The sequence below is a fragment of the Dipodomys merriami genome, unplaced genomic scaffold (assembly GCF_024711535.1).
Source record: "Dipodomys merriami isolate MVZ:Mamm:240054 unplaced genomic scaffold, mDipMer1.0.p SCAF_373, whole genome shotgun sequence".
Classification (NCBI taxonomy): Eukaryota; Metazoa; Chordata; class Mammalia; order Rodentia; family Heteromyidae; genus Dipodomys; species Dipodomys merriami.
This window is the reverse complement of record NW_027205304.1, coordinates 5219-33128: the sequence shown is the minus strand read 5'-3', so window position 1 is coordinate 33128 and position 27910 is coordinate 5219. Positions and strand designations below refer to the sequence as shown.

Below are 27910 nucleotides of genomic sequence, written 5' to 3'. Positions count from 1 at the left end.
CAAGTGCAGAATTCCAGGGTCTTTCCTGCACTCACATTCCTCAGATTCTTATTTCCCCCCCACACCCCCCAGCCCCAACATCCCTGATTGCAAGAGGTTGGGAGGAGGAAATGAAGAGCAGCAAAGAGCAGCGGCCCTGGCTGTGGCCCCTGCTCTGTCATCAGCTTGCTGGCCTACCTCCAGCCCGTCCCGGCTCACCTGTAAACAGCGGCTGGGGGAGCAGGCCAAAACCATCAGGCCAAAGCCTTTGTCATCATGCAGTCTTGGGGAGCCACCATGGCTGTGGACTTGAGCCCTGCTGTCCCTCCCCTCCCCGCCTCTTCTCCAGTAGCTAAGATGACAGGTGTGAGTAAGCCCCTGGCACCCTCTCTCTTCTCCATTCTTCTGAGTTCCAAAGGACCGGGCATTCCCGGAACATTCTAGTCAGTTTGCATTTCCCAGGTCCAGCAGATTATGTGTGGTGTTGGCCCCTACCCAACTGTGCTCATGACTGCCCAATGCCCCTGCGGCTTTCTGTGTGTCCATCCTTCCTTGTGGGTCCTTGTCCTCACTTCTCAGCCTCCCAAATATCCAAACTGTGTGATAGAGCAAGCTTGCAGCTCTGGCTTGTCTGGAAATGGGGTGAGGGGTGACCAGGTATTTAGAACAGCCAGGCATATGACCTTGAGGTCACCTTGCGGGGATCCGGGCCTGGCACACAGCCCATCTCTGACCGGCAGGGTGGGTTGGATGAGTGACAGTGACTGAGGATATACTTGGGGGGTGGGGTGGGGTCCTGGACCTGGAGGGGGGGCTGGGTCAGGGCCTCACACAGCCCGGGGAGCACCAGGTTGGTGAGAGAAGGTGCCTAGGGGGACCCCTGAGGAACTGCACCACACTAGGCTGGGGTGCCCAGGGCGCTCTCTGGTGGCAGGGAGGGGACACTTGCCCTGAGGCTGAGAGCCCAGGTCAAAGGTTAGCCTGACCCAGACTGGATTGGGAGAATGGATTGTCTTGGGGAGGAGGAAGAGGGAGGGAGGGAGGGAAGGAGGGATGGAGCGAAGGAGGGAGAAGAGAGAGTCTAGGGCAATTTGCTTTCTGGGTTTTGGCTCAGGGAGCAGGGATGGGGCTGGAGGAGCTGGTTGGGGGGTGGCAGTGTTGGCAGGGCACCGTGGTGTGTCTTGTGGTGTCTGGGATGATGGATATTGGGTGACGGTGTGGGGAGTGTGGGCTGAGGAATGGGGGTGTCACATGGGCTTTGGCTCGGGGCCCAGGGAGGCTGGGGCCCAGGCGAAGCTGGGGGGAGCCCTGGGTCTGGAGGAGTCCAGGCTGAGCCCCAAGGGCAGAGGGCTAGGGTCTCTGGGCTCAGGAAGAGTAGGGATGGAGCTGAGGCTGAGGCGCTATGGCAGGTGGCCTCAGAACTAGGTGGTAGATGACACTCAGGAGGGGTGGTGGCCTTGGGGACACCCTGAGGTCTCTCTCAAGATAGGATTTCCTGATTTTCCCCAGGGACCCCCCAATAAAAGCCTCAGTGTTCAGTCCCAGAGTCCCCTGTCCTGTACTCCTGCGGGAGTGGCAGGAACAGGGGAGGGGCAATGGGGTGGCTGTTTTCCCAGGGGAGTGGAGCCCCCCTCTGGGAAGGGGGTAGGTATGGAAGCAGGTGTCCCCCAGGCCTCTGCTGGGGTGAGCCAGGCCCTGGACTCCATCCTGGTGGTCTTGCATCACCCCATGTGTCTTCTGAGGAAGTGTTCACGGTCCAGGAAGCCAGCCACAGCCCACAGAGACCATGGAGGTCTGGAGACGGTGACAGAATGACTCCAGGCCCAGGGAAATGACCACAATTCCTGGTGCTTTTCCTGATGTGATGTTCAGAGATGGCCTAGAACCCTTGCATCTCAGAGGACAGGAGCCCATGCCGGAGCGAATCACCTCTCTCCGCTTTCCCTCCCCACCGCCCCCTCTTTCTCTCTTGTGTGTGTTGCTCCCAGGCCTTGAACTCAGGGCCTGGGTGCTGTTCCTGAGTGTTTGTACTCAAGGCTAGCGCTCTACCACTTGAGCCACTGTGGAGCCACAGCTCGATTTCAGGCGTGCGTGGTGGTTCATTGGAAATAAGAGTCTCATGCAGGCTGGGAAGGTGGCTCAGTGGTAGAGCGCTTGCCTCACATGCATGAGGCCCTGGGCTTGATTCCTCAGCACCACATAAGCAGAAAAAGCTGAAAATGGCGCTGTGGCTCAAGTAGTAGAGCGCTAGCCTTGAGCTGAAGAGCTGAGGGACAGCGCCCAGGCTAAGTTCAAACCCCCAACCAACCAAAAAAAAAAAAAAGTCACATGCACTTTCCTGCCAGAGCTGGCTTCAAACCCTGATCCTCAGATCTCAGCCTCCTGAGTGGCCAGGAGGGCAGGCGTGAGCCCCTGTGCCTGGCTGGTAGTGGCCATGAGCAGGGTGGAGGTGACCGGTGTCCCCGCCCCCCACAGGCACTGGTGCCATCACACGGTGACCCGGACGGTGTCCTGTCAGGTGCAGAATGGCTCGGAGACGGTGGTCCAGCGCGTGTACCAGAGTTGCCGGTGGCCAGGGCCCTGCGCTAACCTCGTGAGGTAAGGACCCCGGCCTGCCTCACCCGCGGCCTTGCAGGTGGGAGGCGTGCCTGCATTTGTGGGCCTGCCTGTGAAGGGACTCACTCCCAATAACAACAGGCAGACCTTCGCAGATCAGTATCACTCCCCACACCCCTTCCCTACCATCGCCATTTTCTCCTGTCACAGAGAGGGGTGGTCTTTTCTAGAGCCCTCAGCAGACTTCCCCCGCTGGTGTCCTTCCTTGGCTAGACTTTGCCTTCTGAGCCTCAGTTTCCCCAGATGTAAAATGGAGGCCAATCATTACTGCTCCACCAAGGTTGCTGGTGGGGGAAGTCCTGCAGGAGTCTAGCTTGCAGTCGAGAGCTGAGCTGACAGATTCAGAAGTGGACTCCAGACACAACATGACCCTAGGGCGTGTGGGGTGCTCTGCTCTTGAATTTCTCGCACTGAGGTTCCAGGGTGACCCCCCCTCACTGGACCCCCTCCCCCACTCCAGAGTTGACTTGCTCAGTTTGTTGTTTTTTTTTAATTCCAGTTCAGCAAGCCTGGCCACATTGTAATGGCTGGGGTTTTTGTTCTCTTGTCTAATTTCTCCTCACTCCTTGCTGAAGCTGTGTGGGGCCTGAGTGGGGGGCTCTCTCCTTTTCTTTGAAGCAAGTTGGTGCTTTGATTTGTGTTTGTTTATGACTTTGGTGGGGAAAAGGAGTTGGAAACTGAGCCTGGAGGCAGAGGCAGGATCCCTTATAAACTTCCTCTCCTGGTCCACCTCCGCTCTCCCCAGTGGAGCAGTCTTTTTGTTTTAGGGCCTGTGTCTGCCCCAGCTCTCTTGACTGGACCACATAAGAGGAGGAGGACAGGGGGTTGGGCATGGTGCTGCACTCCTGTAATCCCCGCATTCAGAGGCTGAGGCATGAGGATCATGAATGTGAGTCCAGCCTGGGCTACCGTGGATTCTGCCTCTGTCCAGCTGGGTGCTGATGACCCCCGGCTATGCAGGAGGCTGAGATGTGAGCGTAGTGATTTGGACTCAGCCTCAGCAGAGGTAGACGGGCAGGTGACACAGATTGGCTGACCTCCTGACCTCCACCCCCATCCCCAGCCAGGGGGCAGGTGGGCTCAGGGTCTCCTGCATCCCGTCACGACCCAGAACTCAGGTGCACCGAGTTCAAGCGTGCACACGGGATGAACGCTGGTGAAATGATGAGATGAAGATGCGTGCACGTGTACAACTGTTTCCCGTGTACATCTTCTCATTTGGCAGTTGTGGTCTTCCATTCATTTGTCTTGAGACAGCATCTCCCGACATAGTCCAGGCCCAGCCTCAGATTCCTGATCTCCCTGCTTCAGCCTCACTGCTGGGATTACAGGCCCTACCTCCGCCCCTGGCTGGGTGCTTTGTATTTCTTCAGTGTGTATATATTACAGGTAGGGGGCTAGGGTGGCAACCCCCAATGATTGTCAGGAACACAAAGCCAGACTCAAGAATGTGAAGCAACACAGGCCTCTCCTTACTCTCCTTACTCGTGTGTGTGTGTGTGTGTGTGTGTGTGTGTGTGTGTGTACGTGAAAGTGTGTGCATCCTGCTAACCAAAGATACAAGCAGTTGGCGGGGGGGGGGGGGGGGGGGGGAGTCCTGGGGCGCCCCTGGGGAGCGACATTTGAGTCCATGTTTGTGGATTCGAGGCTTTTGGTAGGGGAGGGGTGTGTGAGGGGAGGGCGGAACTGACTGCCGGCCCTGGAGGGGGCTGGGGGCGGGGCAGAACTCCAGCCTGCCCCTCTCTACAGCTGGGAGAGGAAGCAGAGAATTGGGGCCACCCCCTTCCCCCCCAACGCAGAGAGGACCAAGTGGGCCTGGCCTGGCTTTCTGTGCCTTAGTTTCCCCTTCTGGGACAGGGACATGACCCCTCCCTGTCTTGCCATGGAGGGGAAGCCCCCCCCACTGCCCATGCCATGTTCCTTGTAAGGTGGGGTGGCGTGGACTCTGCCATGGAGGGGGTAGGGAGGGCTGGCTCCGTGGCTGGCAGGGGGGCCAGGCCCGCAGGGGTTAAGTTTCCCCGGGCCAGCCCCCCCTCCCCTCCAAGGACTTTGATGGTATTAAAAGCCAACCATTTCCAGATGTGCTGAGCAGAGGGGTTTCAGCTGCTTCCCCCTTCCGCCTGACAGATGGGGGGCCCCCTGCCAGCGGCGCCCCACCCCCGTCGGCCAGGACGCCCGCCGGAGAGGCTGCGTGAAATCCTGGATTTCAATACTTTCTTAAGAGAAGGCCTTTCCTTCCTGCCCCCCCCCGCCCCCCAGCAGGGCCAGCCTGTCCCCTTCATCCGCCCAGTGGCCTGTGGGAGAGGGGTCACTCCCACACACAACCAAGTGCCCCCCCCAGCAGGCCCAGTCTGCAGGAAGGGAGAGGGGGTCACCCCCCCATACAACCCAAGTCTCCCTCCCCCAGCAGGGCCAGCCTTGTCCCCTTTGTCCACCCAGTGGCCTGTGGGAGGTGAGGGAGGTCCCAGGTACAATGCCCCCCCACCTCTCCTCGCCTCCCTCCCCCCTGCCACATTCCCCCCCACCAGTTATTAATCAGGAGATTAATAATCTGGTCCCGCCTCCCTCCCCCAGCCCCCACCCCGTTTCCTGTTGAGTCTCGGGCTGGCTGGCACCTCCCAGGCTGCTCTTCCTCACGGTGGTCCGGTGAGGAAGTGGGGCCGGGGGCCCGGGGCCGGGCTGCAGCAGAGACAGCGAGGGCTGAAGGTCCCAGGAGGGAAGGGACGGGGGCGGGGGGACAGAAGAGGAGGCTGGTGTGAGCCTCCTGTGGCTCTGACCTCTACTCACCCCTGTGCAGAGTGGGGTGTACCCCCCTCCCCGCAAAGGACCCCGGGACAGACACCCACCCAGATGCTCACCATGGCTGCAGCTCCTGGGCCAGCTGGACATGTGTGTGTGTGTGTGTGTGTGTGTGTGTGTGTGTGTGTGTGCGCACACGTGCACAGCTACCAGTGCTGAAGCCTGAACTGAGGGCTCGGACTTCGTCCCTTAGCTTTGTCGTTCAAGGCTCCACAAGAAGAGAGCAGCCTTCATTAGATAAGAGATGCCATCTCAGTCGAGTGCCCTGTCGATTGCCTGTAACTCCAGCTACTCAGGAGGTTGAGGTCTGAGGATCCCAGTTCAAAGCCAGCCCTGGTGGGAAGGTCTGTAAGACTCTTTATTTTTTTGTGGTGCCAGTCCTGGGGACTGAACTCAGAGCCTGGGCGTTGTTCCTGAGTGTCTTTGCCTCAAGGCTAATGCTCTACCACTTGAGCCACAGCGCTACCTAGCTTTTTTTTTTTTTTTTGGAAATAAGAGTCTCTTGAAGGGGCTGGGAAGGTGGCTCAGTGGTAGAGCGCTTGCCTTGCAGGCCTGAGGCCCTGGGTTCGATTCCTCAGCACCACATAAGCAAAAAGAAAAAAGCCAGAAGTGGCGCTGTGGCTCAAGTGGTAGAGTGCTAGCCTTGAGCTGAGGAGCTGAGGGACGGTGCCCAGGCCCAGAGTTCAGGCCCCACGACTGAGGGAGGAAAAAAGTCTCACAGGTTTTCCTGCCTGGGCTGGCTTCAAACTGTTGATCCTCAGCTCTCAGCCTCCTGAGTAGTTGGGATTACAGGCGTGAGCCACCATGCCCGTCCTCATGATATTTCTTTCTCAGTGAGTGGGACATGTTCCCACCGTGGGGCAGCCAACACTGGGGGAGTGGTGGGAAGGGAGAGCCAGAGGACTTTTCAGTCCCAGCCCAGAGAGGGCTGGTGATCTGCCTGGGGTTGCACAGCCAGGAAGCACAAAGCAGGGTAGACAGGGCAGCCTCTCCCACACCGCTGGGGAACGCAGAGTCCTTCTTGCAGAGACCGGCTGGGGACGGGAGGGGCGGGCGTCTCAGGCGCTGACCTTGTGCTTGTGTCCAGGACCCTCATCCGACCCACGTACAGGACGTCCTACCGCACGGTGACCGCACTGGAATGGCGATGCTGCCCCGGGTTTACGGGGGTCAACTGCGAGGAGGGTGAGTGTGCCAGGCGTGGGGTTTGTCTCTGTCCTGCCCAGCTCCTGCCGGATTGCTCCGTGACTGGAAATTCCCTGGCCCACCCACCTCTGACTGGCATGCTGCAGGCTGTGGGCAGCCCTGCCCAGGGCCTGGGCGTGGCTTCCGGCTTGCCTGGGGCCGGTGAGTGGAGGGATGGAGGAGTAGCCCTGAGCTGGGGCTGCAGTCATCTGAGCAAATGCAGATGTGGCCATTCATCTGCAGCCCACGGAACCACCCGGCACCATGAAGGTGGATGTCAGCGGAGGCCACCGGGCCTGGGCCCTGTCAGACCCGCGACCAGGGCTGAGGAGCAGGGGTGCAGCCATCGGGGCTCCAGCTTTGTTGTTGTTGTTTGGGGCAGTACTGAGGCTTGAACTCATGGCCTGGCCACTGCCCCTTACTTTTTCTGCTCAAGGCTGGTGCTCTACCCCTTTTTGTTTTTACTTTTTATTTTTTAGTACGTTATTGGAGAGAGAAGAGTCTTAGGACTTTCTTGCCCAGGCTGGCTTTGAACTGTGATCCCCACATCTCAGCCTCCCGAGTAGCTAGGACTATGGGCCTGAGTCACCAGTGCCCAGCTTTTAGCTTATTTTATATCGGAGGACATGTATGTTTTACTTACATATATATATGTGTGTATATATATATATATATATATATATATATGTATGTATATATGCTTCTAAGTCTTTCTCTTTCATTCAATGTCTAGATCACCTTGGAGATTATTTACGTTGATACTTTTCACTTGGGTCACAGTTCCGTTTTCCCTCCTTCCCTCCTCTCTTTCTTCCTCTTTTTTCTCCTCTTCCTTCTTCCTGTCTCTCCCTCACTCTCTCTCAACTCTGAGGGACATGTAAAAGCGATTCTGTTTTCCCATGTTCTAGGAAGCCGTGAGATTTCTGGTGTTTGCAACACTAAGCTTGTGCACCTGATTGGGATGGGTCTGTAAATCCCTCGGCCTTGGGTTGCTGGGTTTGCTCCTAAAGCATAGTTGGACTTGTGGTTTCCCAGGTGAGCACTAGGTGTTAATTTGGAAAGAATTGAGCCTTAACCTGTCTCCTCAAAGGAAGGAAGGAAGGGAGGGAGGGAGGGAGACTGGCAGACTCAATTACTAGGAGAGACCTTTGACTGAGATTATTATTATTATTGTTTTGTTTGTTCCCAGCTGGAAACGTACCCTCTGGGCCCCCACGTGGGCCAGGCCAGGCCCAGGGTGAGGGGGCGTGGCCAGGGCATCCAGGCACAGGCCTGATGGATGTGCGGCCAGCACCAGGCTGACCTTTCCTCCTCCCAGTCTGTGTCTGGCGGAAGGCATAGGCCCCAGAGACTCCACCTAGAAGGAGGCCGCTCTGCTGCTCTGCAGAGAATTTAGGAACACGATGGTCATGTTTGTGACTGTGGCCAGCCATGGTAGTCATTAAAGCTGGGGATGGCACATGTTCACATGAGCCAAGGACCTGGTTTCTGGACACCACACTGGATGCTGCATCCCAGAGATGGCAAAGGAAGCTCAGGGGACCCTGGGCGCATGGGAAGGGAAAGTCACCTCGTGCTGTGAAGGCCTGCCTGCCAACTACCTTCCTTCCTTCCTTCCTTCCTTCCTTCCTTCCTTCCTTCCTTCCTTCCTTCCTCCCTCCCCCTTCCTTTTCTCTCTCTTTTTTTCTCTCTCTTTCCCTCTTTCGTCTTTCTTTTTTTGCACCAGTCTTGGGGCTTGAACTCAGGGCCTAGGCACTGTCCCTGAGCCTTGTGCTCAAGGCTGGCACTCTACACACTTGAACCACAGCACCATGTCTGGCCTTTTATTGGTTAACTGGAGATAAAGACTCCCATGAAGGCTGGGAATGTGGCTCAGTGGTAGAGTGTTTGCCTAGCATGCATGAAGCCCTGGGTTCAATTCCTTATCACCACATATACAGAAAAAGACAGAAGTAAGTGCTGTGGCTCAAGTGGTCAAGTGCTAGCCTTGAGCAAAAGAAGCTCAGGGACAGTGCCCAGGCCCTGAGTCCAAGCCTCAGGACTGGGGGGAAAAATAGACTTCCATGGACTTTGCTGTTTGAGCTGGCTTTGAACTGTGATCTGCTTGGGAGCTCAGCCTCCTGAGTAGCTAGGATTACAGGCTGAGCTACCCTGTCCAGTTTAAGGGGCATTATAGTTTTTGTTTTTGTTTTTTTTTGTTGGTCGTGGGGCTTGAACTCTGGGCCTGGGCGCTGTCCCTCAGCTCTTCAGCTCAAGGCGAGCGCTCTACCACTTGAGCTACAGCGCCACTTCCTTAAGGGACATTCTTTTGGGCAAGAAAATCAGTGCAGTTGAGATTTCTTCTGATGTCACTACCTCCTTCTGGCATCAGTTCTCTGATGTCTGGCAAGTCAACGCGATTCTGACATCAGGACCCAGAGTTAGGACAATCAACTCGCTTTTTCCTAGCTGAGATACCAGCCATCAACAGGGCACCCGCTTCTGCCCGGCTGCTCCTGGTTCTTGTTTGATATGGTATTTTCATAGAGGAGTTTTGTGGGTTTTTTTGTTTGTTTTTTGTCGGTCATGGGGCATGAACTCTGGGACTGGGCGCTGTCCCTCAGCTCTTCAGCTGAAGGCTAGCGCTTTTCCATTTGAGCCATGGTGCCACTTCCACTTTTCTGCTGGTTCATTAGAGATAAGAGTCTCATGGACTTTCCTGTCCACACTGGCTTTGGACTGTAATCCTCAGATCTCAGCCTCCTGAGTAGCTAGAATTACAGCCATGCCTTCGGCTAGTGAAACATTCTTTTTTTTTGTTTGCTTATTTTTATTTTTTGTTTTTGGTCAGTCCTGGGACTTGAACTCAGGGCCTGGGCACTGTTCCTGACCTTCTTTTGCTCAAGCCTAACACTCTACCACTTGAGTCATAGCGCCACTTCTGTTTTTATTCTGTGTATGCGGTACTGAGGAATCGAACCCAGGGCCTCATGCATGCGAGGCAAGCACTCTACCACTGAGCCACCTTCCCAGCCTAGAGGAGTTTTCAAGCAAACAAGCGACTATAGAGTCCAGGCTGCCCTTGAACTCCCCACCCATTGAGCCTCCAAGTGCTGGGATCAGAGCAGGTCCTCACCAGCCATTAGATCCAAGTGGGGAAGAGAAGAAGGGGCAATGGGGAGCAGCAGTGTGGAAATCAGTATTTCACTGCCTGCTTTCCAAGGTGGCGCTCAAGGATGGGGGACCGGGAGGGGACCGGGAGGGGTCGAGGTGTGTCTTCCTTCTGCTGAGCCATGCTCCCCCGCTTCTGTTTTTGGCGGTACTGGGATTTGAACTCAGGGCCATCTGCTGATGACACCTCCATGCTATCTTCCTCAGGCTGTTTGTAGTCAGCATCTTGTTTTTACGTAGGCCTGCCTAGGACTGCTGCTTTCCTTGTACGCTTACCATCCTAGCTGGAGTGGCAGGAACATTGTCACCGCACCCACCTTGGGTTGGGATGGGGGTCTTGCAACATTTTCCCTGGGCGGGTTCAAACCCAGATCCTCAGATCGCAGCCTCCTTCTGAGTAGCTGGGATGACAGACGTGAGGCGCAGCACCTGGCTCACAATCCTGCCACAGTGGCGCCCTTTGTCAGCATCCATCTTGGTCTCTCAAGCAAACACAACCCTTCAGCCGGGTTTCAGGAGAGTGGGCAGGTACGTGTGCACCTGCCACGCATGCCAACAGCGCTTGGATAGGGCCAGCGCCCTGGGCCAGGCTCACAGCGCAGGGCTGTGGGCTGGGTGGGGGCTTCTGCCATCCCAGGGGCAAAATGAAACTCTTGATTTGTAGAGCTAATGGAAGAAAGTATTTTAATTTGACTAAGAAGCAATTAAACACCCCGTAAAAACCTGGTGTACGGGCCACAGCGGTGAGACTCTGGCATCGTGCTGTGTTTGCCAGAGCTCCAGGCCTCTGCCCAATGTCAGGTGACCCGCCACAACGGGACTGAAGGAGCAAAAACGAGACACAGAGCCCATCCTGAGCAGTGCTTGCTCCCACTCAGCTCGCTCTCTCTTTTGTCGGTCGTGGGTCTTGAACTCTGGGCTGGGGCGCTGTTCCTGAGCTCTTCAGCTCAAGGCGAGCACACTACTGCTTGAGCCACAGCGTCACATCCGGTTTCTGGTGGTTAATTGGAGATACAAGTCTCATGAACTTTCCTGCCTGGGTTGGCTTTGAACTGCGATCCTCAGATCTCAGCCTCCTGAGTAGCTGGGATTACAGGTGTGAGCTCCTGGTGCCCAGTTTCTCTCATCTCTGTTTCTGTCTCCCTGTCTCTGTGTCTGTCTGTCTGTCTCTGTCTGTCTGTCTGTCTCATATTGGGGGCACACCCATGCCTGCTTCACCAGGAGCCTGGCCAGGAAGAGGCACAGGGCAGCGGCTCTTCGTTGGAAACAGAATGGATTGTTCTAGAATGGATGGTGCTGGGAGCAGATGCCCAGGGCCCGGCTGTGAGGATGGGAAGGAGGGGGGCTAGGATGGTCTCAGACCTGTGCCTTGAGGCCGGTCCCATGGTCCCCCAGCTCTCCCACTCCTCCGCAGATCTGACACCCCCCCCATTCACCCCCCTAAAGAACCCAGCTGACATGGTACCCACTCCCCCATCTTGTACCCCCGGAGGCTTCAGAGGGGGTGGGGGCCCCAGGTGGCCCTGCGGAGAGGGGTGGGGCCATGGCGGCAGCTGTGGGACAGGCTGGGGCGTATGTGTGGAATTCCTGGGGGGGGCACGCAGTTGCTTTAGATTAGCACACACATCCACGTTAGCGCCTAACATCTGTTGTTAATCCTGGCCAGGCCTGCAGCCCTCGCGGCCTGCCCCCCACGGGCCGCCTCAAGGGGTGATCTTTACAACCCACCCCATTTCCTCCCGCCTAGCCACCCAGCCCCGGATGGAGGCCCGGACATTAGTGTGAGCCGTGTGGAGACTGGACTCTGGGTGACTGGTTGTGAGGCCTGCGGGCAGGTCTCCAGGTACCTGGGGACCCCTGGTCAGTAGGCGGCACCGAGACCCTGGGCCCAGCTGGGGGGCGGGGGGAGGGCAGCGCTGACAGCCCCAGATGCAGGGAGTTCGGGGAGGCCTGGTGGAGGCTGGGGTAGGTGGGGCTGAATTCCAGGGGGGGAAAGACTTGGGCAGGGTGAGGGAGGGGGGCATGGGAAAGGACACAGATGCTCTCCAATCCAGGGATAGTGTGTATGAGAGGCCTGAGATTTGAACTCAGGGCCTGGGATGCTGTCCCTGAGTTTTTGTGCTCAAGGCTAGCACTCTGCCACTTGAGCCACAGCTCCATTTCCAGCTTTTTTTTTGCTGGTTTATCAACAATCCGAGTCTCACACGCTTTCCTTCCCAGGCTGGCTTTGAATCCTGATCCTCAAATCTCAGCCTTCTGAGTACCTAGGACAACAGACATGTGCCACCAGTGCCCGACAAGATAATATTTTTAAATACAGGCAGTGAACTGTCAGAACTACCCATGCCTGAAAATATGGCTATTAAGAGGGTTTGTTGGTTTGTTTGTTTTTTTTCGGTCGGTCATGGTGCTTGAACTCTGGGCCTGGGCGCTGTCCCTCAGCTCTTCAGCTCAAGGCGCGCGCTCTACCACTTGAGCCACAGCGCCACTTCTGGTTTTCCAATGGTTTATTGGAGATAAGAGTTTCACGGACTTTCCTGCCCGGGCTGGCTTTAAACTGCCATCCTCAGATCTCAGCCTCCTGATTATAGGATTACAGGTGTGAGCCACTGACACCTGGCTTATTAAGAGTTTTTTTAAAGTCTTAAAAAATATATATATAATGATACATGTGTGCTTTTATGAAAAACAAATAGGAGAGGTTCTCTTCTCCCCTGACTTTTATTTTTGAGACAGAATCTAGCTGTATCGCCCAAGCTGGCCTCCAACTCATGATCTTTCTGCCTCGGCCACCCTCAGGCTGGTATTACAGGTGTGCGTCACTATGCATGGCTCAGGCACCCTCTGTACAGATAGAGAACACATTCAAAACACCTCCCCCTCAGTGGACACCTAAAACCACGGACTGCACCACAGCGACATGTGCTATGTGTTATTTCTTTATGCGTGACTGAAAGTTAGCCAGAGAAGATTATCTACCTTAACTAATAAGAAAATAGAAGCTGGGTGCTGGGGTGCATGCCTGTCATCCAAGCTACCCGAGAGGCTGAAGTCTGGGGATCGCAGTTTGAAGGTAGCCCCGGCAGAAAAGTCCCTGTGAAGCCGGGCGCTGGTGGCTCACGCCTGTAATCCTAGCTACTCAGGAGGCTGAGATCTGAGGATCGCGGTTCAAAGCCAGCCCCGGCAGGAGAGACCATGAGACTCCTATCTCCAATAAACCACCAGAGAACCGGAAGTGGCGCTGTAGCTCAAGTGGTAGAGCGCTCGCCTTGAGCTGAAGAGCTGAGGGACAGCGCCCAGGCCCAGAGTTCAAGCCCCACAACCGACAAAAAAAAAAAAAGAAAAGAAAAGTCCCTGTGAAACTCTTATCTCCAACTGATCACCAGAAAACCGGAAGTGGCGCTGCAGCTCAAAGTGGTAGAGCATTAGCTTTAACTGAAAAACCTCAGGGACAGCACCCAGGCCCTGAGTTCAAGCCCCCAACCAGCACAAAAATACCCAAAAAGAACAACAACAATAAAAGAATTTGTGGCACAGTAGGGTCCGTCCCAATTCTCTAGCCTCACTGTTGACGCCAAGCCTCCGTTCATAATGCAAATGGACAGTCCCTTTGAGGTTTGGGCAAGAAAGCTGGAGTTCTGAGCCCCTCCAATGCCTCTTCCTTCTGCCCCAGGCTCCGGCTGTGAACCCCACTCCCCAGAGGTGGCTATTGGGCGCTGTCAGCTTGCCTGCACTCTGCAGGTTTGCCCAGTGGTGGAGGGTGTGCATTTAGTCCAGGCTGGGGGGCCTGGATCACCTGACTGGGCTTGTCCCCTGGCTCCCACATGACGGGGCCTCAGCCGCCCTGTCAGTGGCCGGAGCCCTGCAGGCGGTGAGTGTGGCCTTGGCTGGGTTTGGGACATGGTTGTACCGGAGCACTGCGCCCAACACACCCAGGGCCCCCCTGCCTGCTGCTTCCAAGTTGCTTTCTGCAAAGACACCCCAAGTTACTGCTGGGGTTTCATACAGTAATTGACCTGAGGGTATTCTGGTCCCCAGAACAGCGATGGCAGGGGGAGGGAGGATTGTTTGAAAGAGGCCCCATGTCATCTGCCACGAATGTGAAGCCATTAGGTCCCCCCCAAACAAGCCCTGAGCCCCGCATCATCACCGGCACGCAGCACTGCGATGTCACCCACCACATGCAGCCCCAACGCTGGTCCCACCCATGCCCACCGCTTCCCAACCTTCCAGGGCACCTTGACTCAATTTCCCTTGCTCCCCAAAACAAGCTCTTTAAATCGTCAGGGTGTCTCTGGGGGTGGAGCTCAGTGGACAGGAAAATACACGCGGGAGTGTGGGAGGCCGGGGACTCTGAGGGTTCCATAGCTGTCAGTCCCAGCCTTCAAAAGTCTCACTCGAAGGCTGGGAGCCGCTGGCTCACGCCTGTAATCCTAGTACTCAGGAGGCTGAGATCTGAAGATCACCATTCAAAGCCAACCTGGGCAGGAAAGTCATTGAGACAACACTCAAAAAACTGAAAGTGGCGCTGTGGCTCAAGTGGTAGAGCGCTCGCCTTGAGCTGAAGAGCTGAGGGACAGCGCCCAGGCCCAGAGTTCAGGCCCCATGACTGACGAAAAAAAATTTCAGTCCTGTTCCCAAGTAGCTTGACATGCACTATCATACTCAACTTGGTTGTTGAGATGGGGTCTCAGCAGCTTTTTATAAGGGCTGATAGAGCCATGATCCTGGTGACCTGTGCCTCTACGCAGCTGGGACCGAGGTCCGAGGTAGAGTGGGGGCCGCAGCTTCGGAGGAATATGGAGGACACGTCTTCCCAAGATAGAAACTCTTTTTTTTTGGTCGGTCGTGGGGCTTGAACTCTGGGCCTGGGCGCTGTCCCTCAGCTCTTCAGCTCAAGACTGGTGTTCTACCACTTAAGCCACAGTGCCACTTCCAGTTTTCTGGTGGTTTATTGGAGATAAGAGTCTCATGGACTTTCTTGCCCAGGCTGGCTTTGAACCGCGGTCCTCAGATCTCAGCCTCCTGAGTAGCTGGGATTACAGGCGTGAGCCACCGGCGCCCGGCCAAGGCAGAAACTCTTGTGTTTTGGGGATCCAGGCTGGGGGGGGTCGCTGGGGTGTGGGCAGGTGGAGGGGTCCTGCACCGCTCTCTGCTGCATGGCACCCCAGAGTCTGGTTCCTGGGGAGCATCTGCAGGCGTGCGTGGAAGCTGGCCCCCACACGAGCGTCCAGCGTGTGTGAAAGCTTTGAAGATCACACTTGAAATCCAGCCATTTGGCCTCAATGCTTCCCAGAACCCATGCCTTCCTGGGGGACAGACACAGACAGACAGACAGATGGCAAAGAGACAAGACAGACATAGGCAGAGACAGAGATGAGACAGAAAGAGAAACAGAGGGCTGGGAAGGTGGCTCAGTGGTAGTGCGCTTGCCTTGCATGCCTGAGGCCCTGGGTTCGATTCCTCAGCACCACATAAGCAGAAAAAGCCAGAAGTGGTGCTGTGGCTCAAGTGGCAGAGTGCTAGCTTTGAGCAAAAGGAGTTCAGGGACAGTGCCCAGGCCCCCATTGAGGGGCGGGGGGAGAGAAACAGAGACAGACAGACATATGAAGAGAGACAGACAGAGATGAGACAGAGACCGAATCAAGACAGAGACAGTGAACGACAGATATATGCAGAGAGAGATCGTGGGGGGCAGGAGGTGTGGGGCCCCGCCCTTGCCTGGCCTTGGGGTGGATGCAGGTCCCGGTGGCCCCAACCATATCTTCCGTGTCCTGGCTTCCCCCTGAGCCCCCGTGGCTGTGGGAGCCCAGGTTTGGAGTGGAGCAGGGCCGCCAGGACTCATGGGGAGTAGATGGAGGTTGCCAGTGCTCCCCACTTCCCCCCTTATTTTGAAATGCACAGGGCACTGGGGAGCAGCTGCATCTATTTTCAGGGATGTGAGGCCTCACGCCTCTGTGGCTCCCACCCACCCTGAGAAACTTCTAGAATCTTCTTCCTTTCCCTTTTGTCCTTTGGTTCACTCTTCCACTGTCCCTTGCCCCCTCCCCTCTTCTTCCACCTGCCAATGCAGGACCCCTCTTCCCTCCTCAGTGTAGCCCTCCCCCCCACCCGGCACCCCTCCGCACCCTGCTTCTTTATTCTGCTGCACTGCGTAGTTTACTGTATGATGACATCCGTGATCATTTCCCACTGGGATGCAGATTCTTCCAGAACTTCATCCTAGCGGGTCCCTGTTAAGGCTTGATCCCTGTCCAGGTGCTTCGTGAGTGAAGGCAGGGCCGGTGCCTGGGACCCAGGGCAGGATTCTCATTGGCTCAGCTAGATCATGTGAGCATGAAGTGGAGGCTGGGCTGGCCTCAGTGGGGGGGGGGGGGACGGGATGGAATCTAGCTCATCCCTCCCACCTCACATTTGGGGAAACCGAGGCAGGAGAAGTCTTGCGGCCCAGCCTGGGTCACACAGCTGCACAGCAGGGAAGGACTTGACCCAGCTCCTGGTCACTCTGCCCTCTCCAGAGGAGGAAGAGGTCTGTGTCGGAGCGGTGGCTCAAGTGCTAGAGCACTAGCCTTGAGCACAAAAGCTCAGGACATGCCAGGCACCAGTCGCTCACACCTCTAATCTTAGCTACTCAGGAGGCTGAGACTGAGGATCACAGTTCAAAGCCAGGAAAGTCCATGAGACTCTTATCTCCAATAAACCATCAGAAAACTGGAAGTGGCGCTGTGGCTCAAGTGGTAGAGCGCTCACCCTGAGCTGAACAGCTGAGGGACAGCACCCAGAGTTCAAGACTTAGGACAAGTACATTAAAAAAAAAAAAAATTAAAACCAAAAAAACTTAGAGAAACTTCTAGATCCAGCAGAAGATCCCTGCCCCCCCCCCCCCGCCCCAGCTTTGTTTCCATGCCTCACAGGGCCTGTTGGAAAAGGAGGGGACTTTCTGTCTTATAGGCCAAACACCTTCTCCTCCAGATGGGGAAACTGAGGCTCAAAAGCCCAGAGATGGACAGGCCGCTCCCTGGGCCGGCCAGGAGAGGACTCTGCGTCCCTGCCAGCGACCAGGGAGGCCCCGGCCCACAGTGCCATAGGCAGGAGAGGCCCCCCTTCTCCCCCCCACCTCACCACCAGTCAGTCTAATTTAGGGCCCCCTCACCAGGCCCGGGCCCCTGAGTGTGGAAAGCCCGGACAGGCTCTCTCAGGGCACCCAGGGGAAGTATTTTGCGAGTCAGCCCAATTGTCTGCTGCCAGGGCTCTGACTCTCCCCTGCTGCTTCTAGAAGCTGGCCTCTGTGGCTCGGGTGGGGCATCTCCTGGAACCCCAACCCTTGCAGCCATGCCGGACCCCAAGGCAGGAGCCTGGCAATGCCCATGCTGGGAGCCATGTGGATCGCACCACGCGAATCCAAGATGAAGGGGGGGGGGCACATACAGAAACAAGCCCCTCCCAGCTGCCCCCCTGGGGGAGGCAGTGGCTCCAGCTTGAGGGGGTACAGAGGGGAGCCCCCCAAAACCATGAGTAAGTTACAGGGTCGTACAGATGCAGGGAGGGGTGTGTGTGTGGACCAGGCCAGGCTCCATGGGCCCAACCTGGGGAGGGGGGTGGAGAAGCAGCATCTGGGGTCCCAGGGTACTGAGACAAATTCCTTAAGCCAACAAGCCGGAGGGGTCCCCTGGGAACACTGCAACTTGGGGTTCTGAGGGGGCATGCAAAGGCTCCCCAGCCTCACTTAGATGGTTTCAGATGTTGCTGGAATTTGGCAGGATGGCACTGGGCAGGTGCATGGTCACGCACTGAGATTCCTAGGCTGACATTCTCCCCCACCCCTCGCATGTTCCCCAGCCCCCACCCCCAGCCTGTGCCCGCCCCCAGTCCAAAATTCACTCCTCACTGTAGCTGGGAACCACTGAGGATCCTCCTGGTGGCGAGCAGGCAGCCCAGTCTGGTCTCTACGCTGTTGCTGTTTTGGGGTTCAGTGGTACTGGAGATCGGAGCCCAAGCCCCTTGCTTGCTGGGCGGGCCCTCCACCACCTGAGCCACGCACCCCAGGCCTTTTGCTTCTTTGTGATATAGGGTCTCATGCTTTTGCCTCTGTCTCTTTTTTTTCGGGGGGGGGGCCCAAACTCTGGGCCTGGGCGTTGTCCCTCAGCTCTTCAGCTCAAGGCTAGCGCTCTACCACTTGAGCCACAGTGCCACTTCCGGCTTTTTTCTTTTTGCTTATGTGGTGCTGAGGAATCGAACCCAGGGCCTCAGGCATGCAAGGCAAGCGCTCTACCACTGAGCCACCTTCCCAGCCCCTGCCTCTGTCTCTTGAGTAGCTGGGAATAGAGGCCTGCCTGGCGTGCCCATGTGTTCAAAGATGGAGTCATGCTAACTTTTGCCCAGACTGGCCTCCAACCATGCTTCTTCTGTCCCTCCCTCCCCTCCCCCGAACTCCACCCTCCCCCACCTGGCTCCAAGATCCGAGATTTACAGGTCTGTGCCAACACAGCCAGCCCTGATCTTCCAGCTCGTGAATGTCTAGCTCTCAAAGCCCCAGTCCTGCTGTCCATCTACCCAGCCTCAAAACCCATCCCACCCATCCCCCTCCCAACGCCCCAGCTGGGGTCTGTGCCTCAGTTTAGCTTCTACATACTTGTTGTGCCGGGAGGCCCTTCAGAGTCTCCTCACCAAGACAGAAGGTTGAGCCCCAACTGCCCGCAGCCTGGGGTACATGGTGTTAGGTTTTTAAAAAGAGGTAAGGAAAGTAAGAACAGCACCAGCATGCATGTGGTATTCAGGTGAGGGGTAGGTTTATTCAATAGACCTGCTGGGACCAGGCAAGGTTGGCACTCCACGTGGCTGGGAAAGGCCTGGGAATGAGAGAGAGCTGAAGAGAGGAAAGAGCTAGAAAAGAGCAGAGAGAGAGGGCAAAGAACAGAGAGAGCTAGAAAAGAACAGAAAGCGTCTGGGCCTGCGCTAGGCCTTATCTAGGGTTTGGGTGGGGAAAGGTGTGGCCACATCAAATTCAGATGTGACCTCAGCAGATGCAGATGTGACCTCTTCCAGGTGTGCCAGTTGCCTAGGTAACGCAGGTACTGGGTGGAGACTTTGCTGTGAGGAGGGTGGAGTCTGCTAGCCATCCAGGAGCGGACCTTACACATGGGTGCCCCCTCCTGGTCAGAACCCCAGCCCTGCAGGGAGCCTGCTGCACCCTCCCCCATAATACTAGTGCTACCTTGTCACCGGCCACTGTGGGGCTTGAAGCTGGGCACTGGTGGCTCATGCCTGTAAATCCTAGCTACTCAGAGGCTGAGATCTGGAGGACTGATTTGAGGCCAGCCCAGGTGGGAAAGTCTGTGAGACTTAGTTCACCCCCCAAAAAGTCACGCTGGAGGCCCCAGTATTGGAACACACACACACACACACACACACACAACACACACACACACACACACACACACACACACACACACCAGTTGAAGAGTTATATCATTTATTTAGTGGTGTTGGGAGTGGAACCTGGGGCCCGTGCATGCTGGGCAGGAATGCTAGTCTTGAGCAGCCCCATTCTCATTGGTTTTGGGTTTTAGTGTGTGTGTGTTGCACGTGCGCATGCACGCTGGTTCTGGGGCTTGAATTGAAGGCCCGAGTGCTTTCCCTGAGCATTTTCACTTCAGGCTAATGCTCTACCACCTAAGCTTCACTTCCATTTTTTTTTTCTTCCTCTTCTGGGGATTCATTGGAAATGGGAATCTCACAGACCTTCCCACCTGGGCTGGCTTGGAACTGTGATCCTCAGATCTTAGCCTCCTGAGTAGCTGGGATTACAGGCATGAGCCACAGTGCCAGGCTCAGGATTGGTGCATGAAGACTTCACAGCCTGGGGAGAGGAAAAGGCCTCTTGTATACATGTCCCAGCTTCAGCGTCATGCGCAAACATGCACTAATGTGAGGCCCAAGGAATTTCTTTTGAAAGTCAGGAGTGTGAGGTGTCATGACTTGAATTCAGCACTATTCTGTGGGTCTAATACCTTGAATTATTTTTTTGGGGGGGGGGGGTCCGGTCATGGGGCCTAAACTCTGGGCCTGGGCGCTGTCCCTCAGCTCTTCAGCTCAAGGCTAGCGCTCTACCACTGGAGCCACAGCGCCACTTCCAGCTTTTTTTTCTTTTTGCTTATGTGGTGCTGAGGAACTGAACCTAGGGCCTCAGGCATGCAAGGCAAGCGCTCTACCACTGAGCCACCTTCCCAGCCCCATTGAATTATTTTTATTTTTATTGATTTTTATTTATTTATTTTTGTCAGTCATGGGGCTTAACCTCTGGGCCTGGGCGCTGTCCCTGAGCTCTTCAGTTCAAGACTAGCATTCTACCACTTGAGCCACAGCGCTACTTTTGGTTTTCTGGTGGTTTATTGGAAAGAAGAGTTTCACAGACTTTCCTGCTTGGGCTGGCTTTGAAATGTGATCCTCAGATCTCAGCCTCCTGAGTAGTTAGGGTGACAGGCTGAGCCACTGGCGCCTGGCTTGATTTTATTTTAATAATTTTTTGCTTTAGTAACTATGCCTTTTGTCATATAGCTTTCCAATCTGTTTGCATATATTGTTTGTCTGTTTATTTGCCGATCCTGGGGCTTGAACTCAGCCTCTCTGCTCAAGGCTAGCACTCTACCACTTGAGCCACAGTGCCACTTCTGGCTTTTTCTGTTTATGTGGTGCTGAGGAATCGAACCCAGGGCACCAGGCTCCACTCCCAACACCACTAACTCATGAATGCCAGGCAAGCACTCTACCACTAAGCCGCATTCCTAGCCCTGTTTACATATATTCCTAACTCTTGAGATAAGAATAATCCAAGAAGCTGGGCACCGTTGGCTTGAGCCTGCAGCCAGGATGACAGGCATGCCTCCTCCCTGGACACTGTGGCTTTTCAAGTGAGAAGCTAGGTGTCTTGTGTTTTATTCATCAGCTAAGAGATACTGAGTTCCTGCTCTGTGACTGTGCTGTCACCAATGGGCAAAAGAGACACAGACACACACACCCCCCTCCTGATTCTCACAGGTTAAAGGTCCCAGCTTTGGGCTAAAAAACACTGAGAATGGTCTTTTGCTGTGGCTGCTCATAGGTCTGCAGGTTGCAAGGAGGGGCCTTGAGGTAGGGCCCTGAGGGATGAATAGGAGTTTTGTTTTGTTGGGGTCCGGTTGTGGGGCCTGAACTCTGGGCCTGGATGCTGTCCCTCAGCTCTTCAGCTCAAGGCTAGCGCTCTACCACCTGAGCCACAGCACCACTTCTGGCTTTTTTCTGCTTATGTGGTGCTGAGGAATCAAACCCAGGGCCTCATGCATGCAAGGCAAGCGCTCTACCACTGAGCCACCTTCCCAGCCCTGAATAGGAGTTTTCCTCATATCTGGTCAGGCAGAGCCTCGTCCAGTGGCCATCCCTATTCCCAGGCTGTCCTCACCTTGGTTTTCCTTCTCTTGCAGAATGTATGAACTGCACCCGGCTCAGTGACATGAGTGAGCGTCTGACCACACTGGAGGCCAAGGTCAGCTCCGGGGGGTGGGGGGGTGGGCGCATGAACTCTGTGAAGCCCAGTGGGTCAGATGGCCTCGGCTTCTGAGGCTTTGGGCCACCTTCTCAAGCTCAGTGGGGTTCCTGGGACAGAGAGACTCAAAGAGCAAGAAACATGGATGCCAGGCGCCGGTGCTCACGCCTGTAATCCCAGCTATTCAGGAGGCTGAGATCTGAGGATTGCAGTTCAAAGCCAGCCTGCACAGGAAAGTCTGTGAGATGTTTATCTCCAATTAACCACCAGAGAACCAGAAGTGGCGCTGTGCCTCAAGTGGTAGAGCGCTAGCTTTGAGTGAAAAGGCTCTCAGGAGGCGCTCTGGGTGCGGGTAGGGGTGGTGGAGCACGGGGCGGCGTGCCGGGGGGGTGTGGGCACAGCTGTGGCTCCTGTGCCAACTGCCTGGCCTGGCCAGGCCGGGGGATGGGGGCCCCCAGCTTTCATCCAGGCGTCAGGGTGGGGGGGAGCAAGCCCAGGGAACTTAGGGGCCAGAGGAGCTGAAGGCAGGGAGGCTCTGGGCCGCGGGATCCCCTCCCCTCCTCCACGGGTTCCCTGCAGAAAGCTGGAAGGGGAGGGGGGCCAGGGACCCCAGCTTTGTCTTTATCTCTTCTGAGCTGGGAGGACGAATCCTGGGAGGCCAGGGCCCCACTTTTCTGTTTTACCAATCTTGTCACCCTCTTCCCACCCCAGCTGCCCCCCCCCACCGCGGTCAGATCCCCAGACAGAGCAGGGGACACACTGGCACCCCAACATCGGGGAGCTGCCAGGACCGCCTGAGGTGGTCTGTCCGTGATGGGTGGCATCCAATGGCTCTAGTTGGGGGGTCCCGGGGAGAGTGCAGGGTGACGGGGTGAGGATGGGGGGCTCGCGGGGCCATGTCCCCCTGTGCAGCCGCCAGCCAGGCCCGACGCTCCATCCTCCCCCAGGTGCTGCTGCTGGAGACACCCGTGCAGCCCGCCAGCCCCGACAACCACCTGCCGGCCCCCCGCAGCAGCCCGCCACCCTGGAATGAGGACCTCCTCCCGGACGCCATCCCCCTCGCCCACCCCGGGCCCTGGAGGAGAAGACCCACTGGCCCCGAGGGTGAGTGGGGCCCCGGGACAGAGGGGCCAGCCACAGGGCCTGGGCTGCACACACACATGCGCACATGCACACACACACACACACACACACACACACACACACACACACACACACACGAGGCCCTCCAGAGATAGAAACCTATGGGGTATTTGGAAACCGAGCTAACACAAAAAAGAAGCTGGGAAGGTGGCTCAGTGGTAGAGTGCTTGCCTTGCATGCGTGAGGCCCTGGGTTCGATACCTCAGCACCACATAAGCAGAAAAAGCTAGAAGTGGTGCTGTGGCTCAAGTGGTAGAGCGCTAGCCTTGAGCTGAAGAGCTGAGGGACAGCGCCCAGGCCCAGAGTTCAGGCCCCATGACCGACCAAAAATAAAAAGAAGAAAAACCTAGGGAATTTCGCAGAAAAGCAGGAGTTTCCCATTTTTCTTCATTAAAAAACAACAATAACAACAACAACAAGAAAACACAAAACTTCAGCCAGACCTCTGGTGGCTCATGCTTGCAACCCCAGCTGCTCCTGCAGCTGAGATCTGAGGACTGAGGTTCGAAGCCAGCCCGGGCAGAAAAGTCCATGAGACTCATCTCCAATGAACCACCAGAAACAGAAGTTGGCGCTGTGGCTCAAAGTGGTAGAGCACTAGCCTTGAGCACAAGAGCTCAGGGACAGCGCCGGGGCCCTGAGGGGCCCTGAGTTCAAGCCCCACAACCCACCAAAAAAGAAATTGTGATTATGAAGGCGACGCATCCAGCATCTCAATTACATCAAAGATGAAAACACTGGGCCTGTATGCGGGGCAGATAGGGGTGACAGCGTAGGTCATCAGTGACAATTGTGAGAGGCCAGTGCACACAGCAGAGCTGGGAGGGGAGGGGAGACCCCTGCCACAGCCCAAGCCCCACCCCTCAGCGCCTGCAGGGGGGCCCTGAGGACCCTGGCCTGACACCTTGCCAGGGAGGCGCAGTTCCGGGCATGGACACCAGGTGGCGCACCCCTCTCAGGCGGGAATTTGAGCGGTAGGGGCTCCCCCAGTTCCCCAGCCAAGTCCCTGTGGCTCAGGGTGACCCCTGGCTGGGCAGGAAGCGTTCCAGACCCCCTGGCCTGGCAGATGTCCCAAAACATGGAGGCCTTGGGGGTCACCATTGAGGGGGGGGGTTCTGCTCTGCAGCCTTGAGCGGGAGACCTGGATTTTCTGAGCCTCTGTTTCCCATATGCGAGATGCACTCCGAAGCGAAGTGGGGGGTCTGGGGAGCCTGGCTTCCAGTCAGATCAGTTCTCAGGTGACCTCTTCCTCTTTCCAGGGCCCCCCGGGCCTGCAGGACCCCCAGGCTCCAAAGGTGATCGGGGCCAGGCAGGGGAGAAGGGCCCCGCGGGGCCTCCTGGTAAGCACCCGCCCCAGCACCTCCCGGGAAGAGCCCTGCCTCCCCTCCCTGCGGCCCAGCCCGCACTGTCTGCACGGCCCCTGATCGGCCGCAGAGCAGGCCCTCAGTTTCCCCTCCTGTGCTGTGCCTGGCCCCCACCTCGGAGATGCCTCTCCTCATTTCAGGGCTCCTAGGACCCCCGGGGCCCCGAGGGCTTCCAGGAGAGATGGGGCGCCCCGGCCCCCCAGGACCTCCCGGCCCAGCAGGCAGCCCTGGAGTTCTGCCCAGCAGCCCGCAAGGAGCCCTCTACTCCCTGCAGCCCCCCCCAGACAAAGACAGTGAGTGGCCCCGGCTCCCTGTGGGGGACCTGCCCCCCTCGTCCCCCACCATGGACAGACCCCCCCCCGTGGGCAGCGGGGACCACCTCTGAGTGCTGAGACCTGAGCCCGGATCACACTTTCCTCCCAGTCTCAGTTTCCCCATCTGGCAAGGTGGCCGTGGGAGGGGGCGGGGCGGCCCCTGAGCGGGGGGGGGGGGGGTCCCCAGAGGCCTCACGCCCTGCTGCCCACAGACGGGGACGCGCAGCTGGTGCCTGCCGTTGTGGACACGGTGCTGGCGGGCATCCCAGGGCCCCGTGGGCCCCCCGGGCCCCCAGGTGAGTGGCCTGGAGCTATAGGATGGGGTGTGTGCACCTGTAATCTCAGCAACTCGGGACAGAGATCAGGAGGATTGCAGTTCCAGTCAGCCTGGGGAGGGGGCTGGACAACAACTTAGTGAGACCCCATCTCAATCCATAAGCCTGGTACAGCAGTGTGTGCTGTCATCCCAGCCATCTGGGAGACATACATGACTACTGCAGGTAACCGAGCCTGGAGGGGAGGCTCCTGGCTTCCAGGAAGGCAGAGGCTAGACCGGCTCCCGGCCCAGTCTTGGGGGGGGGGGTGTCTGAGACCCAGGTGGGCTCCACGTGGACGAGGCTGTGGCAGAAGCTAGTGGTGTGGGGGGGGCAGGAGAGTGGGGGGGGCAGAGTTTTCCTCATTCCCCAGATTTCAGTCACCAAACCATGCCTCCTCCCGGAACTCAGACCCAGGGTGGGTGCTGGGTGCGAGGTGGGGAGGACCTTCTTGGCCTGGAGGAGCGGGCAAGGGGCTGTGCTGGCCCAGGTGACTGTTGCTGACTGCCCTTAGGTCCACCGGGCCCCCCAGGAGCTCCTGGACCACAGGTGAGGACCTGGAGCGGGGTGGGCAGGGGTGGGGGCACTGGACTGGGGTGGGCACGTGGGAGGGGGTGGAGCAGGGGGGCGCAGGGCCCTGGGCCTGCGGGGCGGTCAGCCCTATGCCCTGGGCTCCCTCTGCCCTGCCCCGCCCTCCCTACCCCACCCCGGGCCCCATCCAGTCAGATAGAGGGAACAGCAGGTGCAAAGGGTCTGAGGCAGCGCATGGGAAGGGAGGGAGAGGGAGGGGAGGGGAGGGGAAGGGGGCGAGGTGGGCTGGGCTTCACTTGGGGACCCCAGTGTGGGTTTCTGTCACAGGGAGGGGGCAGACTGAGTGGGTTTGGGGGGCAATCCCATGATGCTCTTGTATCCACCCCTCCTGGCTGGCTGGTGTGGGTGGAAGGAGGGGGCTGGAAACAGAGACCACTCAGAGGCTCCCCACCCCCGCACATGGAGAGGCTGGGGTCGGTGTTCGGGGCTCCTATCTCCGCCTCCTGGAGGGCAGGCAGCCCCCTTTGTGCCCCCAACAAAGTGGGGGTGATTCTGCTGAGCACCTGCAACGCGCTGGAAGACAGCGCCAAGCTGGGGCCCAGAGAGGGTCAGTTGCGAGCCACAGCAGCCCAGCAGAGCAGTGGCAAAGCCGGGATGTGAACTCGGGCCGAAGGAGCGCTCTGAGGACTTCCGGGGCAGTCAGGGCTGGGGACCCCCCCCCATCCTGCGCGTGTTCACATGCACTCCCTCGCCTTTAGGGGGAGCCCAGCGCCAAGGCGGATGAGGGGGACAAGGGCAGCGCTGCAGAGGTAATGGCTGCGGCCTTCTGGGCTTCCTGCGCCCGGGGCTGCTGGGGCTGGGGGGGTACAGGCATGGGGGGGCACAGGCGTGGGGGGCTGCCGGGGCTGGGGGCCACAGGTGTGGGGGGCTGCCGGGGCTGGGGGCCGCAGGCGTGGGGGGCTGCCGGGGCTGGGGGCCGCAGGCGTGGGGGGCTGCCGGGGCTGGGGGCCGCAGGCGTGGGGGGCTGCCGGGGCTGGGGGCCGCAGGCGTGGGGGGGGCGCAGGCCCCGCGCCCACCCGGCCCCTCCCCTCCCAGGGCGAGGGCGTGCAGCAGCTCCGGGAGGCCCTGAAGATCCTGGCGGAGCGGGTGCTCATCCTGGAGCACATGATCGGCGTCCACGGTGAGACCCGCCGGCCCCTCCCCACCCCTGCCTCAGTCTCCCCACCACACCCATCTGATCTGCCCCCCACACACACATGCGAGGACCCTGGGAGACAGGAATGCATGGGTGATGAGATGAATGATTGCATGGATGGATGGATGGAGGGAGGAATGAATGATTGCATGGATGGATGGATGGAGGGAGGAATGAATGATTGCATGGATGGATGGATGGATGGAGGAATGAATGATTGCATGGATGGATGGAGGGAGGGAGGAATGAATGATTCCATGGATGGATGGATGGATGGAGGAATGAATGATTGCATGGATGGATGGATGGAGGGAGGAATGAATGATTGCATGGATGGATGGATGGATGGAGGAATGAATGATTGCATGGATGGATGGATGGATGGAGGAATGAATGATTGCATGGATGGATGGAGGGAGGGAGGAATGAATGATTCCATGGATGGATGGATGGATGGAGGAATGAATGATTGCATGGATGGATGGATGGAGGGAGGAATGAATGATTCCATGGATGGATGGATGGATGGATGGAGGAATGATTGCATGGATGGAGGGATGGAGGGAGGAATGAATGATTGCATGGATGGAGGGATGGAGGGAGGAATGAATGATTCCATGGATGAATGAATGAATGATGGATGGATGGGGAGGCGGTCTGGTCCCCTCCCTGGAGCAGGAGCTTGGCATACCGTGTGCCTCGGGGTGCCCCGCGGCTGCCCAGTGCTCACCCTCTCTCTCTCCTTCCAGACCCCCTGGCCTCCCCGGAAGGCGGCTCTGGCCAGGACGCGGCGCTCAGAGCCAACCTGAAGATGAAGCGGGGCGGCGGCCTGGCGGGACTGCTGGGCCCCGACCCTGGGCCGGGCAGCGCCCGGCCGGGCCGGCGGTGAGCGCCGGGGTCCCCTGCCCCCACTGGAAGCCTGGCCCGTTGGGGGCGCTGGGCCAGGCAGGGGGTCTGGCCCGTGGCCCCTGCTGTCCCACATGTAACCCGTCAGAGGCGGGCCTGCCGTGCACCCCAAACGGCAGCGCGGGTAGGATTTGAATCCAGACCTCTCAGCTGCCAAAGCTGGAAGTGGGGTTCCCGCCCGTGGGGCCCCCTCTTCATGAGGATGACACCCCGGGGCCGGGCGGTAGGGGGGAACAGGCCGGTCCTGCACAGTGGACACGTGGGGTCCACCCATCCTCAGCCCCCCATCCTCAGCCCATGGCCTTGGGCCCGAGATCGGCTCTCAGTGCTGGGGTCCCCATGAATTCCCCCATGGACTCCATGGACTCGGAGACCAACGGGGTGGGGGGGCTTCGGGGTACAATCCACCTGAAACTGCCTGGCCCTGACACGGCCGCCCCCAGCCCCCAGGGGGGCCCTCGGTCATGGGGTCTCCCGCCCCCCACCCCATCTCAGGCAGGGGGCACCTCTGGGACCCCCCTCTGCCCCCTACCTGGCCTTGGTGCTGCCTCCTTGTGGCCAGGCCTGGGGACTTGGAGTGGACGGTGCTGGGGTTCCTGGGGTGTCTCCCTTGCCCCCCCCCACCCCAGGCCGGTCCTGGCCCCCCACTCCCCCCCCCCCCGCTGACAACCGCCCCTCCCCCCGCGGCCTCGTGGCGATGTCACTGTATCTGACAATAAAGGTGCTCCCCCACTGGAGTCTGTTTTTGGGGTGTGGCTGTGGGGGAGGGCACGGTAGCCTCAGGCTGCCTGCTGGGGGTGGGAGGGGGGACCCCAAGTCCAGTAGCCTGATGAGAACACGGTAGAGTGAGGCTGGGCCTGTCATGGGGAGAGGAGGGAGGGTTGGGGAGCCCA

General features: G+C 57.9%; 1 protein-coding gene across 1 annotated transcript in view; it reads left to right on the top strand.

Moving 5' to 3' along the window:
- Col26a1 (collagen type XXVI alpha 1 chain) overlaps positions 1-27010 on the top strand; it is a 39950-nt gene extending 12940 nt beyond the window's left edge. The window contains exons 2-12 of the mRNA XM_069989215.1: positions 2455-2577; positions 6482-6579; positions 21189-21250; positions 22198-22363; positions 23632-23733; positions 23898-24050; positions 24284-24367; positions 24900-24934; positions 25675-25725; positions 26012-26096; positions 26861-27010. Coding sequence (XP_069845316.1) covers positions 2455-2577; positions 6482-6579; positions 21189-21250; positions 22198-22363; positions 23632-23733; positions 23898-24050; positions 24284-24367; positions 24900-24934; positions 25675-25725; positions 26012-26096; positions 26861-27000 — 1099 coding nt within the window. The 3' untranslated portion in view covers positions 27001-27010. The remainder of the gene's footprint in view (positions 1-2454; positions 2578-6481; positions 6580-21188; positions 21251-22197; positions 22364-23631; positions 23734-23897; positions 24051-24283; positions 24368-24899; positions 24935-25674; positions 25726-26011; positions 26097-26860) is intronic.
- Positions 27011-27910: the final 900 nt, after the last annotated feature.